The sequence below is a fragment of the Ambystoma mexicanum genome, chromosome 8, assembly GCF_040938575.1.
Source record: "Ambystoma mexicanum isolate Mex_15411 chromosome 8, UKY_AmexF1_1, whole genome shotgun sequence".
Classification (NCBI taxonomy): Eukaryota; Metazoa; Chordata; class Amphibia; order Caudata; family Ambystomatidae; genus Ambystoma; species Ambystoma mexicanum.
This window is the reverse complement of record NC_090929.1, coordinates 734,081,708-734,101,672: the sequence shown is the minus strand read 5'-3', so window position 1 is coordinate 734,101,672 and position 19,965 is coordinate 734,081,708. Positions and strand designations below refer to the sequence as shown.

General features: G+C 49.0%; 1 protein-coding gene across 5 annotated transcripts in view; it reads right to left on the bottom strand.

Annotated features, from left to right (window-relative positions):
• The window catches only part of WASHC2C (WASH complex subunit 2C), a 2,476,852-nt gene that overhangs the window by 746,922 nt on the left and 1,709,965 nt on the right, over positions 1-19,965 (bottom strand). For all 5 annotated transcript variants that reach the window (XM_069610545.1, XM_069610544.1, XM_069610547.1 and 2 more), the window contains one exon: positions 5,247-5,410. In XM_069610545.1, the coding sequence (XP_069466646.1) occupies positions 5,247-5,410 (164 nt within the window). The remainder of the gene's footprint in view (positions 1-5,246; positions 5,411-19,965) is intronic.

Here is a 19,965-nt window from a genome sequence, read left to right as displayed (position 1 = left end):
AAAATCACCTCCCCAGAGGATCGGTAATAGCGGGAAGCTATCGAGGAGAGCCGTGAGGTGTAAATAGAATTCGGGATCATCAATGTTGGGACCGTAAATGTTTAACAGGACCACCTCTTTGTTTTGCAGGATACCATGGAGTAACACATATCTGCCCTGGGGGTCAATCAGTGTGGCTATGGGGTTAAACTTAAGGCTCCTGTGGATTAGGGTCATAACCCCACAGCTATGGGTAGAGTAGTTAGAATAATACCTTTGAGGGCCCCATGTTTTAGTAAACGTTTCGCAGTACTCAGTGCAGGCATGTGTTTCTTGGAGAAAAAGGATTTTAACCCCATGGCGTTCGGCCTTGAGCTGTAGTAGCCTCATTTTCTTATGGTTTCCCAGACCCCGCACATTCCAGCTCATGAATGTCAAGGCGTCCTCACTCAAGAGACCAGGGGTAGTCATCAGGAAATATGGGTAGAATGAACAGTGCCCCCCATGAACGGTGCACAGCACCGTCAGATCTCCAATGCCATTGTCTCCATAGTGCCCTGCACTCTAGCTCCTCTGCTGATACCAAGCCTTTTTTAATATAGAACCCAATTCCCCCCCACCCCCTCCCACATCCCTCCCCCAAACAGACGGATGATAACCCCATAACCAAACAACCAAATCCAAACCAGTGGCATCAACGCATGGGGGGCCAGTGAACTGGCCTGGCGGCGATGCTCCTTAATCGGGAGGCAATATTAGGATGAACATGGTGCCCTGGCTGTGCTGAAACCACAGGAATCTTCGGCGCTGATGGTTTCGGTGTCGACGTCGAGAAAGGCGTCGATGGTAATGGCGCTGAGGATTCGACGACCTTCTTCAAAGATTTCTTCTTCGAAGTGTGTGGAGCCTTCGACGGCATGGAGAACCTCGAGCACTCGTCAAGACTCGGGTGACTTTTCTTCATCGGAGATCTCGAATGTTGTCGATGGGTTTTTCTTTGACCAATCAGACTCAAGGGTGCACGAGTGTCGGAACGGGACCGCTCTCGGCCGGCTTCCGAAGAAGGCGCAGACAGAGGCTTGCCTTTTTCGAATATTTCCAGCATTTTTACATGGAATGCCTCCCACTATGCAGATGAAGAATGTTTGTTGGGGCACTTAAACTTTCTGGTGGATTCGTTCGACGATGAAGAGGATGGCGACCGATGGTGCCGTCTCTTCGATCGTTTCGTCGAGGACGACGAGTGGCGGGAGCCACTACGGGATGTCGATCTCTTTTTGTCGCTCTCGCGTCAAGGAGAACGATCTCCAGACTCGACGGTCGTGGAACGATCAATTTTAGATTTACGACCTACCTGCAACTTCCCCTTCCTTTCTCGCAGGGCTTTTCCTGTCATTGCATGACATTACGAGCAGTAATCCGTGTCGGGGCCTTTCTCCAGAAACCACATGCAAGAGCGATGCAGATCCGTGATTGACATTTTCGAATCGCATTCTTTGAATTTCTTGAAACCCGAGCGGGATGTAGTCAGGGTTTATGACGAGGACATTTTCGAAGTTTATTTTTAAAAGTACTGCGTAGTAAATAAATACTAGCGAGGCACGCAGGGTCTCCGAGGCAAACAGGTTTGTGGAAAAAAAATGAACTGATTCCAACTGGCACCGCGTGTGCTACTTATACACCCTATGACGTCACACTCGACGGAGACTTTCGAGGGACATCGACTCGACGCCACGACATAAGACGCCCTCTGCCAAGAAATATTTTTTTTCCGAAGCTGGACGTGATTATCAAAGATGAGGAATACGTTGGGGGACACAATCCATTCGATTGATTGAAATGGAATGCCTTACCTCTGGCCGTTAGAAACTGTAGGACGATCAAGATTTTAAAAATAAACTTAAGACCCATCTCTTTATATGATGTCAGGGCTACTGTTCTCTTGAGAGTAGTGTTAGGGACTGGACCTGCGCCTGTATGCCTCCGGGTGTTAGGCAGAAACCTGTGCAGTTCCCTTGGGGACCACTGCAAAAAGTTTAAGACCACAGGAGTAAGCTGTAAACCCAATTGGTAGCAGTCTGCACCACCCAGATTTACCTGGTAGCTGTGGCTGAGCAGTCAGACTTCTCTCAAGAAGAGTTAGGCAGTATATAGAGTATACACAATAGGGCTAAAAATACAGTAGAACAAGCAAACACTGACCAGAGCTTTGGTATAAAAGGATATAATTATTTATTTAAAAACACTCTTATGAAAATACATTGGCACGAATATATCAAGCAAGTTCAAACACAGTCACTATACGTATATACACCTCCCTAATTAATTATTCGACAAGTCTAGGTTAAGACACCACTTATTTAGCAAAACAGAGGTGAGCGCGTAACCGTAGATAATTCTTTTAAAAAGGGAGAGAAAAGGCAGAGTAGGAAAATAACACAGTACCGACACTTTTAAGAAACTACAGCAAGTCAAGAAAGGTAGGGTCTACTGAAGAGCAAAAAGTTCATAGGCCAGGCCCACTCTTGGAGAGAGCAAAGCTGAATGTGCCCAAGATCACACAGTGGAAATGCACTCAAAGTCTTTGCAGAAAAGTCAAAAAGAGGTTGGATCAGGTCAGAAAGGCAAAGTTGGCAGGTCTGACGTCAACCCAGTTAGAAAGTCAAGGATTTACGGGACACCTTGGACAATCTGTTGCAAGGGAGACCAGGCGGGACACAGTACCTGAAATGGTGAGAAAGCTCCAGCGGTGGCAGTTTTTCCTGGCAGCGGGTGCAAGTCGTGGCTTTGTCCAGGGGAAGAGATGATCTCAACGAGGAAGAAAGCTGGAGGTCGTTGCACTGCCAGGGAAGAAACAAGCCGCAGAGTTCCTGATTAAAAGGTACAACCCTTTTATTTGCGGTAGTGGTGAAGCGTGGCTATCCGGCCGCTGGGGTGCTTGGCACGGGCTATTCGACCACGAGACGTTCCAGGAAGGCGAAAAAGGCGAACTGGTTGGTTCCATCAGCTCAAAGGGAAGAAGACTCTCCTGGAAGAAGATCTCCTCTGTCATCGGGGATGTGGTGAGTTCGTACAGCAGGGCTCCACCGGTGGTGTCGTCGTTGTAGATGGCTCAGCTTCCCCCTCTTCGGATTCTTTAGGTCCTGTGGCGACTTCTGAAGTTCCAGTCCCCAAAGCCCTGCTTTTATGCAGACAAACCACCATTCAACAGCCTAGCTGTCACTCAAACATGCTAAGTGGTGAGCCGGGCGGCTCACCACTGGGCCAATCACACAAGAGTGTGACTTGAGTTGCCAAGGCAACTCAGTCCAGGGTGCCTAATACCCCTCCCACACATCCTGTAGACCCCAGAGTGGCACCATTTGGAGGGCTTCTGTGGAGAAGCCCGCCAAAAAGTGGAACAAAGGGCTCGACTTGGGTTACAGTTTCAGAGGCGAACACAAACGCCATTTTAAAATCGAGTCCTGGCAAAAAGACCCAACCGGGGAATAAATATTAAATAAATAACCCGGCGGTATCTTTAACATTGCACCAAAAAGTGGTGATTTAAAATCAATGGGAAAATCCCATAGGAAATATTCTGGGTTAATATTTCGCGTGGTATCCACTGCCACCAGCCAGAAACTCGACAAGGGGGGACTGGACAGTGCCCCCTTGGAAAACAGACCCTGGGGCAATCAAATTACCCCTACCAGTACTTCCACAATATGATGGTTTGTACTGGTTCTGTTCACAATTTGAGAGTAGCAAAGCCAATGGTGACTTTACATGCCCTGGGAGACAGTAGTCAATCCCAGGGTATGGAGTCTATGTTTGGGGGTCACTATAACACCCCAGTGTTACTGCACTGAGGGTGCTCTGTAACACACATTCCAAAAACACATGAAGCCCTATGGAGTAAAAGACCCCATAGCCCATAAAACACATTTACAGTCAAAGAACATTCTCAAATCATGTCTAAGAGTGGGAGAAAAAGAGTCTCACTCTTAGCAGGAGAAAAGAGAAAAAAATAAACCCCAAAAATTCAGCAAAGCTGCTGGGGGACTCACTAGGTCTGGGAAATTAGCCTTAACAGAGCATTCTTCCTAACACTGGGCCTTTTGGTTGTGCATAACAAATAATAATAATAAGAAAGTGTTCTCACAAGAGCACCGGCACAGTTGTTAACAGTGTTGGTGCTCCCGTGTCCCCATTCCCATGGAGTCCAATAGGAATCCATGGGAATGGGGACTAACAAAATGACCGGCCCCTGACTTCCCAGCCACCGGACCTGGAATAGCCCGGTGGCACCAGAAAGTCAGGCGTCGGTAATTCATTACGGGTCTGGCGGCTACCTGCCGGTTTTACCGGCACGGCTACCGCCACAACCGTAATGAGGGCCATTATCTTCTTTCTTCATGAAAAGGTAGTCCCACTCCTAAGTACTCACCTGTGTGCTTGCTGTGTTGGATCTGTCTCCTCCTGAGCTTTCTGAGACACACTGAGGTGTACAACCCACCTGTGTTCTACCAGGCCTAAGGAAACTGGTCCTTTGGTCTAGAATCTTTCAGAGGATCTACCTGACCTCCCTGAACCACCTTTTAACTAAACATTTTACTTACCTGCAACAGAGAAGACACCAGCTATTTTGACAACTGACAGTGTCCGCCTTCCTTTATTTGCGGTTCAGGGGTCTGGCTCCCCAGTACCTCCCCTGACTCTGAGACTGTTTTACCCAGTTAGGGTTGGACTTTTTAAAGTGTAGGCTGCTTAAAAGTACTTAGCAGTATCTGGGTTGGGTTACTTAATGTTAGTTACAAGAATTGATTTGCTAAACTTGAATGCTACTCTGACTACTTAACTGAAATCATCTAAAGTCTATTACTTTGAGTAATGCTTAAATGTCTTAATGTATAAATGTCAATATGTTTACTTTCCTGTGATTCTAGTATTTATAATAAATAACTATATATATGTATATAAATCTGAGCCCTTCTTCCTCCTAGATTAAGCCTTGCTGCTCATCCATTCGTACCAAACCTTTTAGGTAGTTCAGGCCAAACCAAAGAATTGGAGCCATGTACACCTAATAGTGATCCTTCACTAGTCCTAACCTAAGTGGACTTTAGTAAGACTCTCTAACACTGTCAATTTCGGATACATTTTAAAAATAACATATTTTGGAATGAAAAGTCCTTAAAGGGAGGCGATAGACAACTTATGTGATAGGGTATGTTGCAAAATTATATTGTTGTAGAAAAGTAGAAAAGGGGAAAAAATGTGTTTACCTGTCTCTAGTGATAGCAAATAGGTCGTCTTCCTCGTCATCAAATAAACTTATATTTTTTTCATCTTTTCCACTTCGATTTGCTTGATCGTTTGGCTTAGCAAGACTGTCTTTTTGTTCCGGTTCGGAAATTGGTTTAATTGGTTCTGTGCGGTTCCAATGGTCCTAAAATTAAATCACAGTAATATGTTTATTTGCACACATAAACAATGAACATTGAATGATGGCATCATTGTCCTTCTAGGTATCTAGCGGCAAACAGAGCCAATAGATCACAGATTACTAAACGTCTCCTGCCATAATTTGAAATCAAATCTCTTGAGGTTGCAGAAGTTCCAGTGTACCTTTCCGAAATGTATGTGCTTATGTACATTTGTCTGCGCCTCTATGCTACATCAAGGTTAGTATACATAAATAGAAACCATAGGCTGCTTGAACATACATTTCCAAAAGTGTATCCAGGATATGTACCAAACCACTAAGAACGAACAAAAGTTGTTGTATACCACACAAAGTATCAATTGGGCAGACTGGGCACCAGAGTCAGATTAACTGTTTATTCAACAAGATGTACAATTTCTGGAAAAAAAGTAAACAGGATTGGGAACTCAAATTGTTGGAATATGACTTATTGTAGTTGAATTAACTCTTTGTTCCAACCTCTTAAAATGCCCCCGTCCAGCTTCATCTTGTCACCTCTCCAAGAAAATCCAAACTTTCTCAATTGCAGGTGCAGGATTGCACAAAATCCTCTCATTGAAGCCTTTTCAGTACAGAGGTGTAAGTTTGTGGGATTCTGTTAAGAGATTTGTCCTAGAGGAACTCTGGTGGACCCTGCAGGAAGAATCCCGTAAGGTTGCAGAGCGTTCTACACAATCTCCAATTGGTAGCCACGGGCAGTATAGGCTTTACTCTCAGCAGGGGAAGTAGGTTGGATCTAGGTCTGTCAAGAACCACAAGTACGAAGCAAGGAACGTCCACACTATCAGTGATACAGAATAGTGGTTTATTAGCAACATAGGCATGCACAGTCAAAATAGTGTGTAATTCCTTCACCAACACATCACATAACTTCAAAACAGGGTTTATCCCGAATGGAGGGGGAGCCTACATACATTTATGTACAAGTAAGCAGCATGTACAACATACTTTTAGGGTACTACCCAAAATGGAGTATTGGTAGGCCATAGGCCTTAGAATATTTGACAAAAGGTATGATGGACACATTAAAGGCAGGGTTGGTTTACTTTTGTTACTATGTTTGAAGTCAACATAAGTAAAGAAGGGAAAAGGGTTACAAGTTATGCAGCTGTTTTTCACATGACAATCTTCACAGTTGAGTACCAACTTCTCTCACTGGAGTGGATACAGGCCTTATGCAAGTCATTCTCCTAGTGTTACTGTGGCCTGTAAACAGGTTACCAAGGTTGGAGGAAAAGAAGAAACAGCACTTGCATAGAAATTTCACCAAGAAGCAATTCACCTTCTCCCGTCTCGGTACCAGACCCTGAAGCAGTACTTCTAGATACGTGGTTTACTAAGAAAACTGCTAGAGGTCACCAAGAATGTTCAGTATCATCCTTATAGTATAGAACAGTCATATGGCACCTAGATGCAGAGAATGAAAAGCAGAGTAGACCCCATTAAAAATATACCTGTGGTTCATGGGACCCTAGTGGGTGTCAGAGACCCAAAAAGCATTTAAAATCAATTAACATACTTAAATACACTCCAGGATGGAGAAAACATGTTATTTTAGTATGGGAAGTGGTTAGGACAGATTTCTCTTTTGGCAACTTTCCCTCCACAGCTTTTATGGACCTCCAATCGTGTTGCTTTGTTTTTTAAACTGTTCTAATGTTTTGAGGGGGAAGTAAAGCCTTCAGCTCCACTCCCCTGGCTTCTTGCCGATTTATTATGGGGGAACTGATCAGTCCTTCAAACTATCAGTACTGGAAAACTGTTTCCCTTTTGATCTTTTACCTTTTGTAACTTTTTTTTTATAACACATTTTATTGGTTTTTAAACATACATACAGTACACCAACAAATCCCCCCACCCTCCCTCCCTCCCCTCAACGCCCAGGTTGGTTCATCACTCCATTCCTGTGTTGCCGCTCTGCACTTTACTTTAGGGATCTGCATTTCTCACCATGTCCCGTATAGTGGTTGTGTCCATCTCTTTTCCTATTTAACCGGCGAGGTCTATATCACTTGATCTTCCCACTTTCCCCAGATCTTGATGGCTTTTGCCGGGCATCCCCATGCTGTATAGATTCTATGCTCTTTCGCTGCATATGTCCATTTCATTTGACCATTGGGCCACTGATGGGCTTTCCGGGGCCCCCCATTTCTGTGCTAAATCAGGCCCATTGCATTGGACAGAAAAATACCCTCCCAGTTATCCGGAATATTCTCATCTGGGGCCCACAGTAACATTATTGCAGGTTGTGGAATTATTGTGCGCCCCAGGGTTCTCGTTAACAGTTGACAACATTGCACCTAGAAGGACTTGATTTTAGGGCATTTCCAGAGAAGGTGGATGAAAGTGCCCTCATCCCTCTGACATTTCGTCCTCTGCCCTCCCCCAGCCAAATAGGGCCCCTTGGGGGTAGTACACCCTGTGGAGTATCTTGAGTTGTACCAGTCTAATTCTGGAGTCTATTGCGATTTGGCATGGGTGCATCAGTAATTTGGATCCAGTCCTCTGGTTCAATGGGCCCAACATCTCCCTTCCATTTTTTTTTTTAGACTGACCAAATCCGTAGTGGCGAACGCATTGATCGCCTTGTACAGAATAGCGGTGACCTTGGCAGGGATGTGTTGTGGTAGTAAGTTGCGTTCCAGAGGTGTGTAATCTGGTATGTCGTCGAGCTCTTGCCCATGTGTATTAATGGCGTGAGTTAATTGCAGGTAGTGGTAATGTTCTGTGGCAGATATTCCGAATCTCTGCTGCAGGGTTTCGAATGGGAGGATGGAACCACCCGCAATAATGTCTCCTATTGTGGTTATCCCAGCCTCCACCCACCGGGTCCATGCAGCCAACTTTCGTACCTCCTTCAACCCAAAGTTGTGCCATAATGGTCGTGCCATAGTGATCCTGTTCCCCCAGCCTATGTGGGTGTGTGCCTGCCTCCAGATCATCGCGATATGGGTAGACATCGTTTGTGCGGGGGGCATAGTTAGGGTCTGGTATGGTGTTTTCAGTGGTGGGGTGCCTTGGATAATGGGTTCCTCTGCTCTGATGTGTGGTTGTTCGGGGTCTCCATGAAGGAGGTCATTAACTACATTTAGTTGACAGGCCCAGTAGTAGGACCTGAAGTGTGGGAGTCCTATGCCCCCCTCCCAGATGGATCGTTGCAACGTGGTCAACGCGATTCGAGGCTGCCCGCCCTTCCATATCAGTTTCCTGACTACGCGCTCTACTCTGTTAAATTCCTTAGTTTGGTATGGCCAATGGGCCATTCTGCAGTACATAAAGGAAGAGTGGAAGCGCCATCATTTTAAAGAGGGCCAATCTGCCCATGAGTGAGAGAGGAAGGAGCATCCAGTGCTGTACATCCCCGGCAAAGCGGTCGATTAGTGGGTGCAGGTTTTGCGCTACGTATTCCGAGAGAGTCCCTGAGACCCATATGCCCAGATAGCAGAAGCCTCCGCTCTCCACCCGATATGGCATGCCCCAGGGGACTGCCAGGTCGTCACCCTTCACTGGGAACAGGACCGATTTACCCCAGTTAACTCTGAGTCAACTGAATTCCCAAAAGTCGCCAACATTTGGGTTATGATTGGGCATGCATAGTCTGGGTAGCTGAGATAGAGTAGCAGGTCATCTGAATATAGGGATACCCTGTCCTCTCGTCTGTCTGGCCAGCAAAAGCCTAACAATGTAGTAACCTGTCGGAGCCATTGGGCAAGCGGTTCAATCGCTAGGGGGAATAGAACGGGGTATAGAGGACAGCCCTGTCGGGTGCCTCTGCCCAGTGGGTAGGTCCTAGAGGTCCAGCCATTTACCCTGACCGCAGCCATTGGCGCCTCGTACAGCAGTTGAACCCAGCTGAGAAAGGTCTCACCAATGCCCATGCGTCTCATCACCCACAGGCTTTCCCACACCACTGAGTCGAACGCTTTCTCGAAATCAATTTCTAAAAGAGCAAGTGGCACGTCGATGCTCGGGGCTTTTTCCAGGAGTAGATGCAACCTGCGTAGGTTCATTCTGGTCGAACTTTGCGGCATAAAGGCGCACTGGTCCGGATGAACCAGTGAGGATATGACCTGTTGAAGTCTATTGGCCAGTACCTTGGCCAAAATCTTTGCTCCGCTGTTAATAAGCGATATAGGCCTGTATGATGTGCACCGGCCAGGGGGTTTTCCTTGTTTGGGAATAACCACAATGTTGGCCATTCGCAGGTCCAATGGAAGGGTGCCCTGTCCTTTGGCCGCCAGGAATAAATCCTGGAGGGAGCCGCCATCTGGTTGCTGCCCAAATTCCTCCAGGTCTCGGCCGGGAAGCCGTTAGGGCCTGGTGTCTTCCCGGATTGTAGCTGGGACATGGCCTCCATGATTTCGGCCTCGTCCAGTTCCCCATCCAGATATGTTGTCTGCTGCTCCGAGAGGTGCGGGAGCACGATCTCGTCCAGAAGGGACGGATCTACCAGTGATGTTGGGGCAGCGTAGATTGCGGCATAGAATTTAGCGAAGGCCTCTGCTATTTCCAGGTCTGTTTGGGCCAGTCCACTGGGGTCTTCTATGATTTGCCTGACATGTCTGTGCCCTTCCTCCCGATGTTCCAGCCAGGCCAATAGTTTGCCGGCTTTGTCGCCGTGTTCATAGATTCTGGTCCTCGACTCCCTATGCGCTTGCTTTGCGTTATCTAGTGCTGTGTTGTGCAGGGTTGCTCTGGCCTTCACGAGGGAGCGGTGAGCGTCAGGGGTGGGGTTGGCGACATATCTATTTTCCCATTCCTTTACGGCTTCCTCGGTCTCCATAACTTTCCTATGGTGTTCCCTCCTTTTATTACACGTCCAGGCCGTTATTTCCCCTCTAAGTACCGCCTTATGGGCTTCCCATAATGTCAATGGATCCTCTACCGAACCCGCGTTAATTTCAAAGAATAAGTTGGATTTTTCGGTGATATGTCCCACAAATTCTGGAAGGCCTAAATTATAGTTATTTAGCCGCCAAGTCCTGGGAGGCAGGGGACTGTCTGGAGCAGTATCTCCAGGGGAGAATGGTCAGATATGCCGCGGGGAAGGAGTTCTGCCGCTTTTACCCTATATGCTTCGGGAGTCAGAAGGAAAAAGTAATCCAGCCTGGACAGGGACGCGTGGGCTCCCGAGTGAAAGGAAAAGCCCTGATCTGTAGGGTGGAGGTCTCTCCATAGGTCACTTAGGCCTAGAGCTGATGCAAAGGTCGCTCGCCGTGTGGGTTTGTTTGGGTTTCGGTTCCGTATGTGGGTCCGGTCCCGTGTATTACACATAAAATCATTAAAGTCCCCCCCCCAAAGATCCATAGATCAGGCTGTTGTTGCGCCATCAATGCTGTGACATCCCTCAAGAGAGCATCCCCCAACCCCAGTGGGGAGTATATCGCCAGAATAGCCACCACCTCCCCCCACAGTATGCCTCCGAGTAGCACGAAACGGCTGCTGGGGTCTAGTTCCACTGCCGTCAGTGCAAAGGGGAGCCGATTGTGTAGGAGGGTCAAGACACCCAGGGAACCCATCGTGTACCCTGCGTGATAAGCTAATCGATAGTAAGTCCTGCGGAAGAATCGGCAGGTCGAATCCGCTAAGTGTGTCTCCGTAAGAAGAGCGATGTCAGGGGAACACCTGTTTAGGAATTGCATTATAAGCCGACGCTTGATACTTGTGCCCATGCCATTTACGTTCCATGTGAGGATCCTTAGGGATCTATGACGTTCAGTAACTACCATTGGGACATGTGCCTCTTCCCCTGTGAAGCCATTATGTTATTGTGTGGCCATTTCTGTCTAGGAATCCAATTTGTTGTGCCAGATGCGTGTGTGATATATATGACTGTGAGAGTACAGTGATCGTGCCAGGTGGAATCGTGGGCATGATATGTTTCGCGGTTTTGTGATGAAAATTAGAGTGGTGTAACTTCCCGCAAAATTCCTAACATATAACAACTCCCCATCCCCCCTCCCCATACTCCTCCCCAACATGAAGTATCTGTCAACCGAACTCTACTGGCGCTAAAAACTATGTCGCCAGATCAACTTGATATAAACTGGTAATACTTTCCCACCGACTTACTACTCCTTCTTGGGTCAAGTGTCTGGAGTCGGGGGGCGGCGTTCGCCAATGGCATGGTGTGTTGATTATGATTACATATAATGCATTTGATCCTTCGTGCATAGGCGGCGGTGACCCCTTTCTGGTAACAGTCCAAGCAAGGTGTTTGTCACGGGTGCCTGCCTAGAAGGCAGTCGGTCAGTGTGCTCTTTTGATATTTCCTTCCGTTGTATCGTTTAGCCAAAATCTCTGTTAACCGTGCTAGGGATTGGGGCCCCCATTAGGTTCATTCTGATTCTCCAGTATAGGTTGTCGGGCGGGTCTTCCTCCCTTGGTCTCGGTCTTCCCCTGCGATTTTGATCGGCCCCGGTGCGGTATCCTCCAATGTGGGTGTCCGCCCATCTCCATGCCTCCTGTGGAACAGTGAAGTGGACTGTCTTGCCTTCATGTTGGATCTTCAGCTGTGCCGGAACAGCAGCACATATTTCACATTCATAGAGTGAAGCTTCCTTTTCAAGCGTTCAAAGGACTGTCTGGCCTTCTGAACTTCGCGGGTGTAGTCCGGGAAGAAGGCGATCCTGGATCCATTAGATACCACCGTCCCTTGTGTTCTGGCCATCTGTAGGATGGCGTCTCTGTCGCAATAATTAAAAATTCTCGTGATAATTGTCCTTGGGGGCGGCCCCGGGGTTGGACGACCCGTGGGCACGCAATGTGCACGTTCCACCGGGAAGAAGTTCGAGAAGGTTTTCGGCGCAAAGAGATCTGCCAGCCATTCCTCCAGGAAGAGTTCCATGCTGGGAGCCTCTGTGCGCTCCGGCAGGCCTAAAATGCGAATGTTATTGCGTCGGGACCTGCCCTCTCCCTCCTCCACTCGGGCTTCCAAGGTTTTCAGGCGGTTCAGTGTTTGTGTGAGTTGCTGGTGCACACCGCGTAGGTCGTCCTCCACGCTAGATATTCTCTGCTCTGCTTCTCCCGTTCGAGATGAGAGTTTCTGGAGGTCGTGGCGAAGGAAACAGACCTCGGTGGAAATAGTGTCCATTTTTTGCTCCATTGAGGAACGCGAACTGGCGATTGCGGTCATCACGTCCTTTAGTGACAGGGGTTCTTCCATTGGAGGGGGTGTCGTCCCCGGGTCCTCCGTGTTTGATGCTGACTGTTTGCTCGTGGCATATTGATCCATGGTGCTTCGCATCGTGGTTTTCTTGTTTCTTTCCTTGCTCATGATGTGTAATCCCGCAGGAATGTGAATGTGAGGACTAAGGGTGGACTTGTCCCTCGCGGCGTTGTCTGGGCCTCCACTTGTGACTGAGTTGCCCCTGCTATGTTACTTCCTTGTCGCAGTGTTTGCGACTGCGGCTTCAGCCTCCCCAGGGCTCGGAAAAGGTTATGGTTGTTGAGCAGGCTCCGGGCGGGGTTCCAGTCGTTATAAACTATTGTCTGTGGGGAGAGGGAGCTGCCTGCTCAGCGTTGGGGTCTTGGATCTTTCCGCCTCAATCGCATCCTGGCCGCGCACCTCAGGTCATCTCACCCCAGGTTACCCGCGCAGCCTGTGTTGTTGGTCTAGGCGGTCCTGTCGCTGGTGGGTGTCCCATTACGTTGTTCCTCCCTGGAAGTTCGCGCCGCCGCGTTGGTATGCTGGGGGCTTCCCTCGCAGCGGCCCACCAGTCACGGGTTGTCGCGCAGGGGTCCCGTCTGGCCAGTGGACGTCCCTCTAGGGGCCTCTCCCCTCTGGTCGCCGGCCCCCCGGGCATATCCTATGCTTGGGTCGGCGTAGCGGGTATATCGGGCCCGCTCACCGTCCCCGTCCAGGCTTCTCGTCCGTGGGTGGCCCCAGTCGATATCACCAGCCGGGGTCCGCCGCCTCCAAGGATTGCCGCGAGTGGGGATGGCGAACAAAGAAGACTCCAATCACAGATATCGGGTTGGCAGCGCCCTCCCAGGCCCCTCCAGGGGGGCGTTTAGAACGAAGGCTGGTTCAACCGGTTGGGATCATGGGCGGGCACCTTCCGGCCTTCGCTGTGTATTAGCGCGTTTCATGTGCGGTGGCCATTTTGTTTGACGTCGGAGGTCTCACTCTGCTGTTTTTCGACACCAATATCTTGCTCCTCACGCAGCGGATTTGGTCCACTTCTCTGTCGTGTGCAGCCACTGGGTTCCGCTGCACGAAAATATCTTTTTTGGTGGAATCAACTTCCCAAATCAAAGGATATTAGCAGGATATTTCGGGCGGCCACGGGAGCACCTAGGAATCACGTCTCCATTGCGTGCTCTCTGGCCACGCCCCCCACCTTTTGTAACTTTTTAACACTGCACACAGCATCTTACAATGCAGTGAAATGGGGATAACTTTGTATCATTCGAGCCTTTTACACTTGGGATCTTGGTAACTTGAATATGTACCTAAAGACAAGCTGGTGGCAGCAGATATGGGATACATTACTCACCGTAATCGTATTTCTGATGCTTGTATCTGCTTAGATTCACATGCTGTGCATAGGCCGACATCTAGTGGAAGCTGCGGAGTATTACAGTTTGTTTTTCGAAACTCGAAAGTGGGCATCGACACAGGGCGTGCCAGTAATACTATCCCTAGTGTGACGTCCACTGTACCCAAGATCCCTCACGCGTCTAGAATCCTCAGATTGTATTTTTTCTGACATGAGGTAGCATGAGGAGTAGCGTGAGTACAGATAATCCAAGCAGATAGATAGAAAGGTAAGACTACAAGCTACCGTGCGCCTTCTCTCAGAGGGGAGGAAGGGTGGGTCGCATGTGAATCCAAGCAGATACAAGCATCAGAAATACGATTACGGTGAGTAAGGTATCCCTTCTGAGGCTTGTGGAATCTGCTTAGATCACATGCTGTGCATAGATTAGAGAGCAGTACCTGAAGAAGGAGGTGGGATGTGAGAAGGGTCATGAGCAAATAAGTGTCTTACAACCCGCTTGTCCCACTTGTGTATCTGCCTTGGAATGGGTGTCAATGCAGTAATGCAGAGTAAAAGTGTGAATAGAGCTCCAAGTAGCTGCTTTGCAAATGGTGTCAAGGGGTACATTTGCAATGAAAGCCAGAGTGGCCCCAATGCCTCTAGTAGAGTGGGCTCTTGGCGTGAAAGGCAGAGTTCTTTCAGAGAGTGGGTAACAGCTGGATACAGTTAATAATCCACTTTGAGATGGCACCTTTAGAGACGCGATCCCCCTCTCTGCCTGTAGCTACGGAGACAAACAGTTGATCTGTTTTCCTTAGCGGTCTGGTTTTATTTACATAGTAGAGGACCACCCTACGCACATCTAGGGTGTGTAGTTTCACCTCAGCCGAGCTTTGAGGGTCCTGGAAGAAAGCCGGAAGCTCGATGGACTGGTTTATGTGGAATTTAGATATACACTTAGGTGAGAACCTAGGGTGTGTGCGTAAAACCAGTTTGTCTTTATGGACAGTAAAGAAGGGATCCTGCACTGACAGAGCCTAAATTTCACTGACCCTTCTTATAGAAGTATTAGCTACTAAGAAGGCTGTTTTATAAATCAGGTGTTTGAGACTACTTTTATGCATGGGCTCGAAAGGGGGGCCCATGAGCTTAGATAGCACCACATTAAGGTCCCACCCTGGTGGTGGGTTTGAAATAGGAGGGTGAAGTCTCTTTACTCCTTCCATGAAGGCTTTAACTACTGGTACTTTCCACCACGAGACCTTGTTATGGGAAGTGGTGTATGCCGACAGGGCTGCAAGGTGTACTTTCAGTGAGTTAAAAACAAATCCTGCATCTAGCAGGTGGAGCATGTATGTAACAATAGTGGAAGGAGTGCAATCAACTGGGTTGATTTGTCTACTCTGGCACCAGATAACGAATCTCTTCCACTTGTCAAAGTAACAGTGCCTTGTGTTTGGATTCCTAGATTCCTTTAGGATGTCCATACACCTCTGTGGTAAATTGAGATGTCCAAACTCTATGACCTCAGGAGCCATGCTGCCAGGTTCATTGAGTTGGGTTGCTGATGCACTGTTTGACCTTGGTGCTGGGACAGTAGGTTGTACCAGGCTGGAAGTTTGATGGGCTCGCACACCGCCATACTGCGTAGGTATGGGAACCACGGTTGTCTTGCCCACATGGGAGCAACTAGGACGAGCGTCGACTCTCTGTTCATCTTGTTGACCACCTTCCTGATGAGAGGAGTTGGTGGAAAAGCGTACGCAAACATCCCTAACCAGTTCATCCACAGGGCGTTCCCCTGGGAGTCTGGTTGGGGGAACCTGGATGCAAATCCTGGGCATTGTCTGTTTTCGCTTGTGGCGAATAAGTCTATAGTGGGGAAACCCCACTGAGAGAAGATATCTTCTACGACCTCTCTGTGTAGAACCCATTCGTGTTCCTCTGGGAGGGAGTCTCTGCTCAGAGCATCCGCTAGGGAATTGAGCTCTCCTGGAACATGTTGTGATGACAGGAAGATGTTCCGTCTGAGTGCTCATAGCCAGATTTTCTGGGCAAGCTTGGACAGATTTGGCGAACGAGTCCCTCCTTGCTTGTTCAGGTAGAACATGGCTGTTGTGTTGTCCGTCCGGATTTGCACTGACAGGTTAAGTAGGTGGGGCTCGAACGCTTGAAGCGCTCTGAATACTGCCAGAAGCTCTAGCAGGTTGATGTGGTTCTTGGCCACTGAGGGAGACCAGAGACCCTGAGCTGTGTGGTGGAGATGGTGAGCTCCCCACCCCGTCAGACATGCATCGGTAGTGACTACTGCCTGTACTTCGGGATCGTAAAAGGGTTTTCCCTGTGCAAGATTCTCTCTTGTCCACCAGTGAAGGCTTTGTACTATTGGCGAAACGACCACTAGATCGTCCCACTGACGACTTGCCTGAGACCACTGTTTCGCCAACCAATCCTGCATGGGATGCATGTGCAGGCGCGCGTGGGGGACCAGGTAAATACATGACGCCATCATGCCCAGTGGACGCATTGCTTTGCGTACCGTTATTTGTTGACCGGACTGATAATGCGGGATTTGCAGCAGTATATTCCGAATTCTTTCTTCTGAAGGAAAGGTCAACCCCTCGAGTATCTAGGATTGCTCCTAGGAACTGTTTGGAGGTGCTTGGCACTAAGCTTGACTTTTTCTCGTTGATTGAGAAGCCTAACTCGTGGAGGAGGTCGATAGTCCTTTGAATGTTTTTCCTGCAAATTCCTGGGGTTTCCCCCGTTATGAGCCAGTCGTCCAGATAAGGGTACACTGGGATTTCCTCCCTGCGTAGGTGTGCAGCCGCCACCGCCAGTACCTTGGTGAATACCCTTGGTGCTGAAGCTATCCCGAAGGCAGTACTTTGAATTGGTAGTGTCGACTGTCCATCTTGAAGTGCAAGTACTTTCTGTGCGCTGGGAACATGGAAATATGAAAATAAGCATCTTTCATATCCAAGGTTGCCATGTAATACCCCTTTTTTAGGAGGGGGATTACCTCTTGTAGCGTAGACATACAAAACTTTTGGAGCTTGACATACTTGTTGGCAGGCCGTAAGTCCAATACTGGGCGCATTGTCAAATCTTTCTTTGGCACAAGGAAGTAAGTTGAAAAAATACCCTTGTTTACCTGGTATCCTGGGACGAGTTCTATCGCGTCCTTTTCTAGCAGAATGGCGATCTCCTCGAGGAGAATCTTCTGATGTTCCAAAGAGTGTACTCTTTGTCATGGAGGGTGGTTCCGGGGACGCTGCAGTAGTTCTATACAGTACCCTGCGGATACTGTTGACAGCACCCATCTGTCTGATGTGATCCCTTCCCAAGCCTGGGTGAAGTTGGAAATGCGTCCCCCTACTGGGGTTGCTTGAGAAGGGACCCTGAACTGAGCGTCACTGCTTAGGTGGAGGCGTGCCGCCTCCTTTACTGGGGCTGCCTCTGCCTTTACCACGTCCTCTTCTATTACCCCTGCCGTAACCCTGGGTAGACTGTTGGCTGTTGTTGTTCCACTGTGTACCCTGCCCCTGGGAATAGTTTGATCCTCTCTGGGAATTTTGGCCGCGTGGGCGACGAAAATTACTATTCCCTCTCTGGTTAGGGGGTTTATTGGTTAACTGGCCAAGGGACTTGAGTGTCTCGTATTCGTCCTTGGCATTCTTCAGCGCGTCCTCGACCGCCTTACCAAACAACAGATCGGCTTCCACCGGTTTGTCCAACAATGATGCCTGGGTTTCTGCCTTAAAACCAGACTGCTGTAACCACGCATGTCTCTTGATAACAGTACCTTCTGCTATCAATCTGCCTGCGTTGTCCGCGGCGTCAAAAGTTGCTTTTAAAATGCAACCAGACATGGCTCTACCCTCTGCGGAAATTTGTGCTAACTGGTCCTTTAAGGGTTCTGGTGCAGAGGCTATGAGTGCCGCGACTTCTTCCCACTGATGGCAGTTGTAGCTGGCCAACAGGGTGGTGGAGTTTGCAATCCTTGCCTGATAGGCGGACGTTGAGGCTACTTTCCTGCCGAAACCATATAGTTTTTTGCTCTCCTTGTCTGGAGGACCTTCGGACGATGACAAGGGTGTTCCAGCCCTCTTACGAGTGTTAGTGACAACTAGGGAGTCTGGCTTCAGATGTCCTTGTATATTGAGAGGGTCAGACTGGGCTGCCCTGAAAAGTTTTTCAACTCTGGGATTGACTGCTCTGGTGAGGTTCGGGTTCGCCAGGGACGGGTCTATTCTTCTCTGAATAGACTTAAGGATAGGGATGGTCTGGGCAACAGGCCTTTCTTCCACTAACTCCTCGGTGAAGTCCCTCTCTTCCTGGACACCGTGGGTGTCAATATGGAAATGTTTTGCTGCTCGTGCAAGAACCTCGTTCAGGAGGGGTTGGTTATCGACAGGAGAGTCGGTAACCGGGGCTTCCTTTTCTACTGGGGAATCTACTCTGTAGGTTTCAGGGTCTTCCTCCTCCTCTTCTTGGTCCTCATCATCCCCATAGGAGCCCGTCCCGGTTTGCTCTTCTACCATGCCAAAATCTTGGTCCTCACCAAAGGAAGTCTCTCCTTGATACAGTGAGTATGGCCGTGAGTATGGTTGTACCTCGAAGGGGTCTGTAGACCTCATTGGTGTCTCAAACCGGGGCTTCTTACTCGGGGGGGATAGGATCATTAGTGCCTGAGGGTGTAGCCCCTTGTGGATTATATGAAAGGAAATGGTCTGGATTTTTATCGTAAAAGTCTGCCAAAGAAGACATCCTTGGCATGACCCTATCTATGTCATCACTTGACCATTTTTTGGAACTGGGAATGACTCTCTCAGAAAGTCTAGGAGATTTATCTTGAGTAGATTTGCTGGTTTTAGAAATATCAGCAGACCTGGTCTTGTTTGTCTGTTTAGGAGGAGTGGAGTGTTTCACAGGTGTGGAAGAGTGCAGAGGCTGCTTCTTCTGCTGTTTTCCCCTCTCCCCGGGAGTGGAAAAGTGTTTTCCCTGTCCCTTTGTGGCTCCGGAGGTTTTCGACGCCTGGCGTCGGGGATCGGGGGTAGAGTCCCTGTCCTTCGAACGTGGGGCCGCGCTGACCTTGTCTGCGGGCTCCGACTCCTGGAGAGCGGCCTGGGGGTGGAAGTCGTCTTCCGACGATCGAACTTCTGTTAGCCTAGGGAGCGAGGCACTCTTGGCAAGAGTGGATGATTGCCTGGAGTCATGCAGCAATCTCGATCGAGAACGCCCAGAGGACACCGATTCGGACCGTTCTGTTTGTGCCTCTTTCCGAGAACTCAACGTCGTCGAGTCTCGGTTGGACCTCGTGTGTTTTGTGTGAGTGGTGTGTGAAGCGCTTGTGTTGCCAGGGGTCTTCCCCATAGCCGCCCTGTCGGACGACCTTCCGAGGTCGGGGACCTGCGCTTGGCTGTCTTTCGACGCCGTAATGCCCTCGCCGTCCGAAAGCACGGCGTCGCTGCCATCGCTGAAGGTGTCCTCCGCTGCCGTGGCCGCCTGCCTGGCATGGTAGGCCCAACGCTTCGTCGAATGGTCCTTAAGTGTCTTAGGTTTAAACCTACTACACGCTCTGCAGTTCGCTTTGGGGTGGACCCTCGGCAAGCAGAGATTGCACGTGGCGTGCCTGTCAACCCAAGGGTATTTGCGATTGCACTTGGGACAGAATTGAAAAGGGGTACCTTCCATACGCACCTTGAGGCAGCGGGCTGGTAAGTGTAGGAAATGTATAAGGTGTACCTATATACCAAGAGTGTAGAGTATGTCCAACCCCCCACTCTCGGTACTTGCAGGGCCGAGGCCAGAGGCCTTCCGAGGCCCAAATCCGTCGTGCAGCAGCAGACGTTCGATTTCTTCTCCAAGCTGGCATCGAGTGTCGAAGTTCAACGTTCGGATGGGGAAAGGATGTAAATTAATCAATATTTTAGCAAAAGTATGGCTAAGGCCAGGGGACTCCGCAAAATGCTTCCGACCAGTATGGCGGAAAAAAACAATCTGTGGATCCTAGACACGTGAGGGATCTTGGGT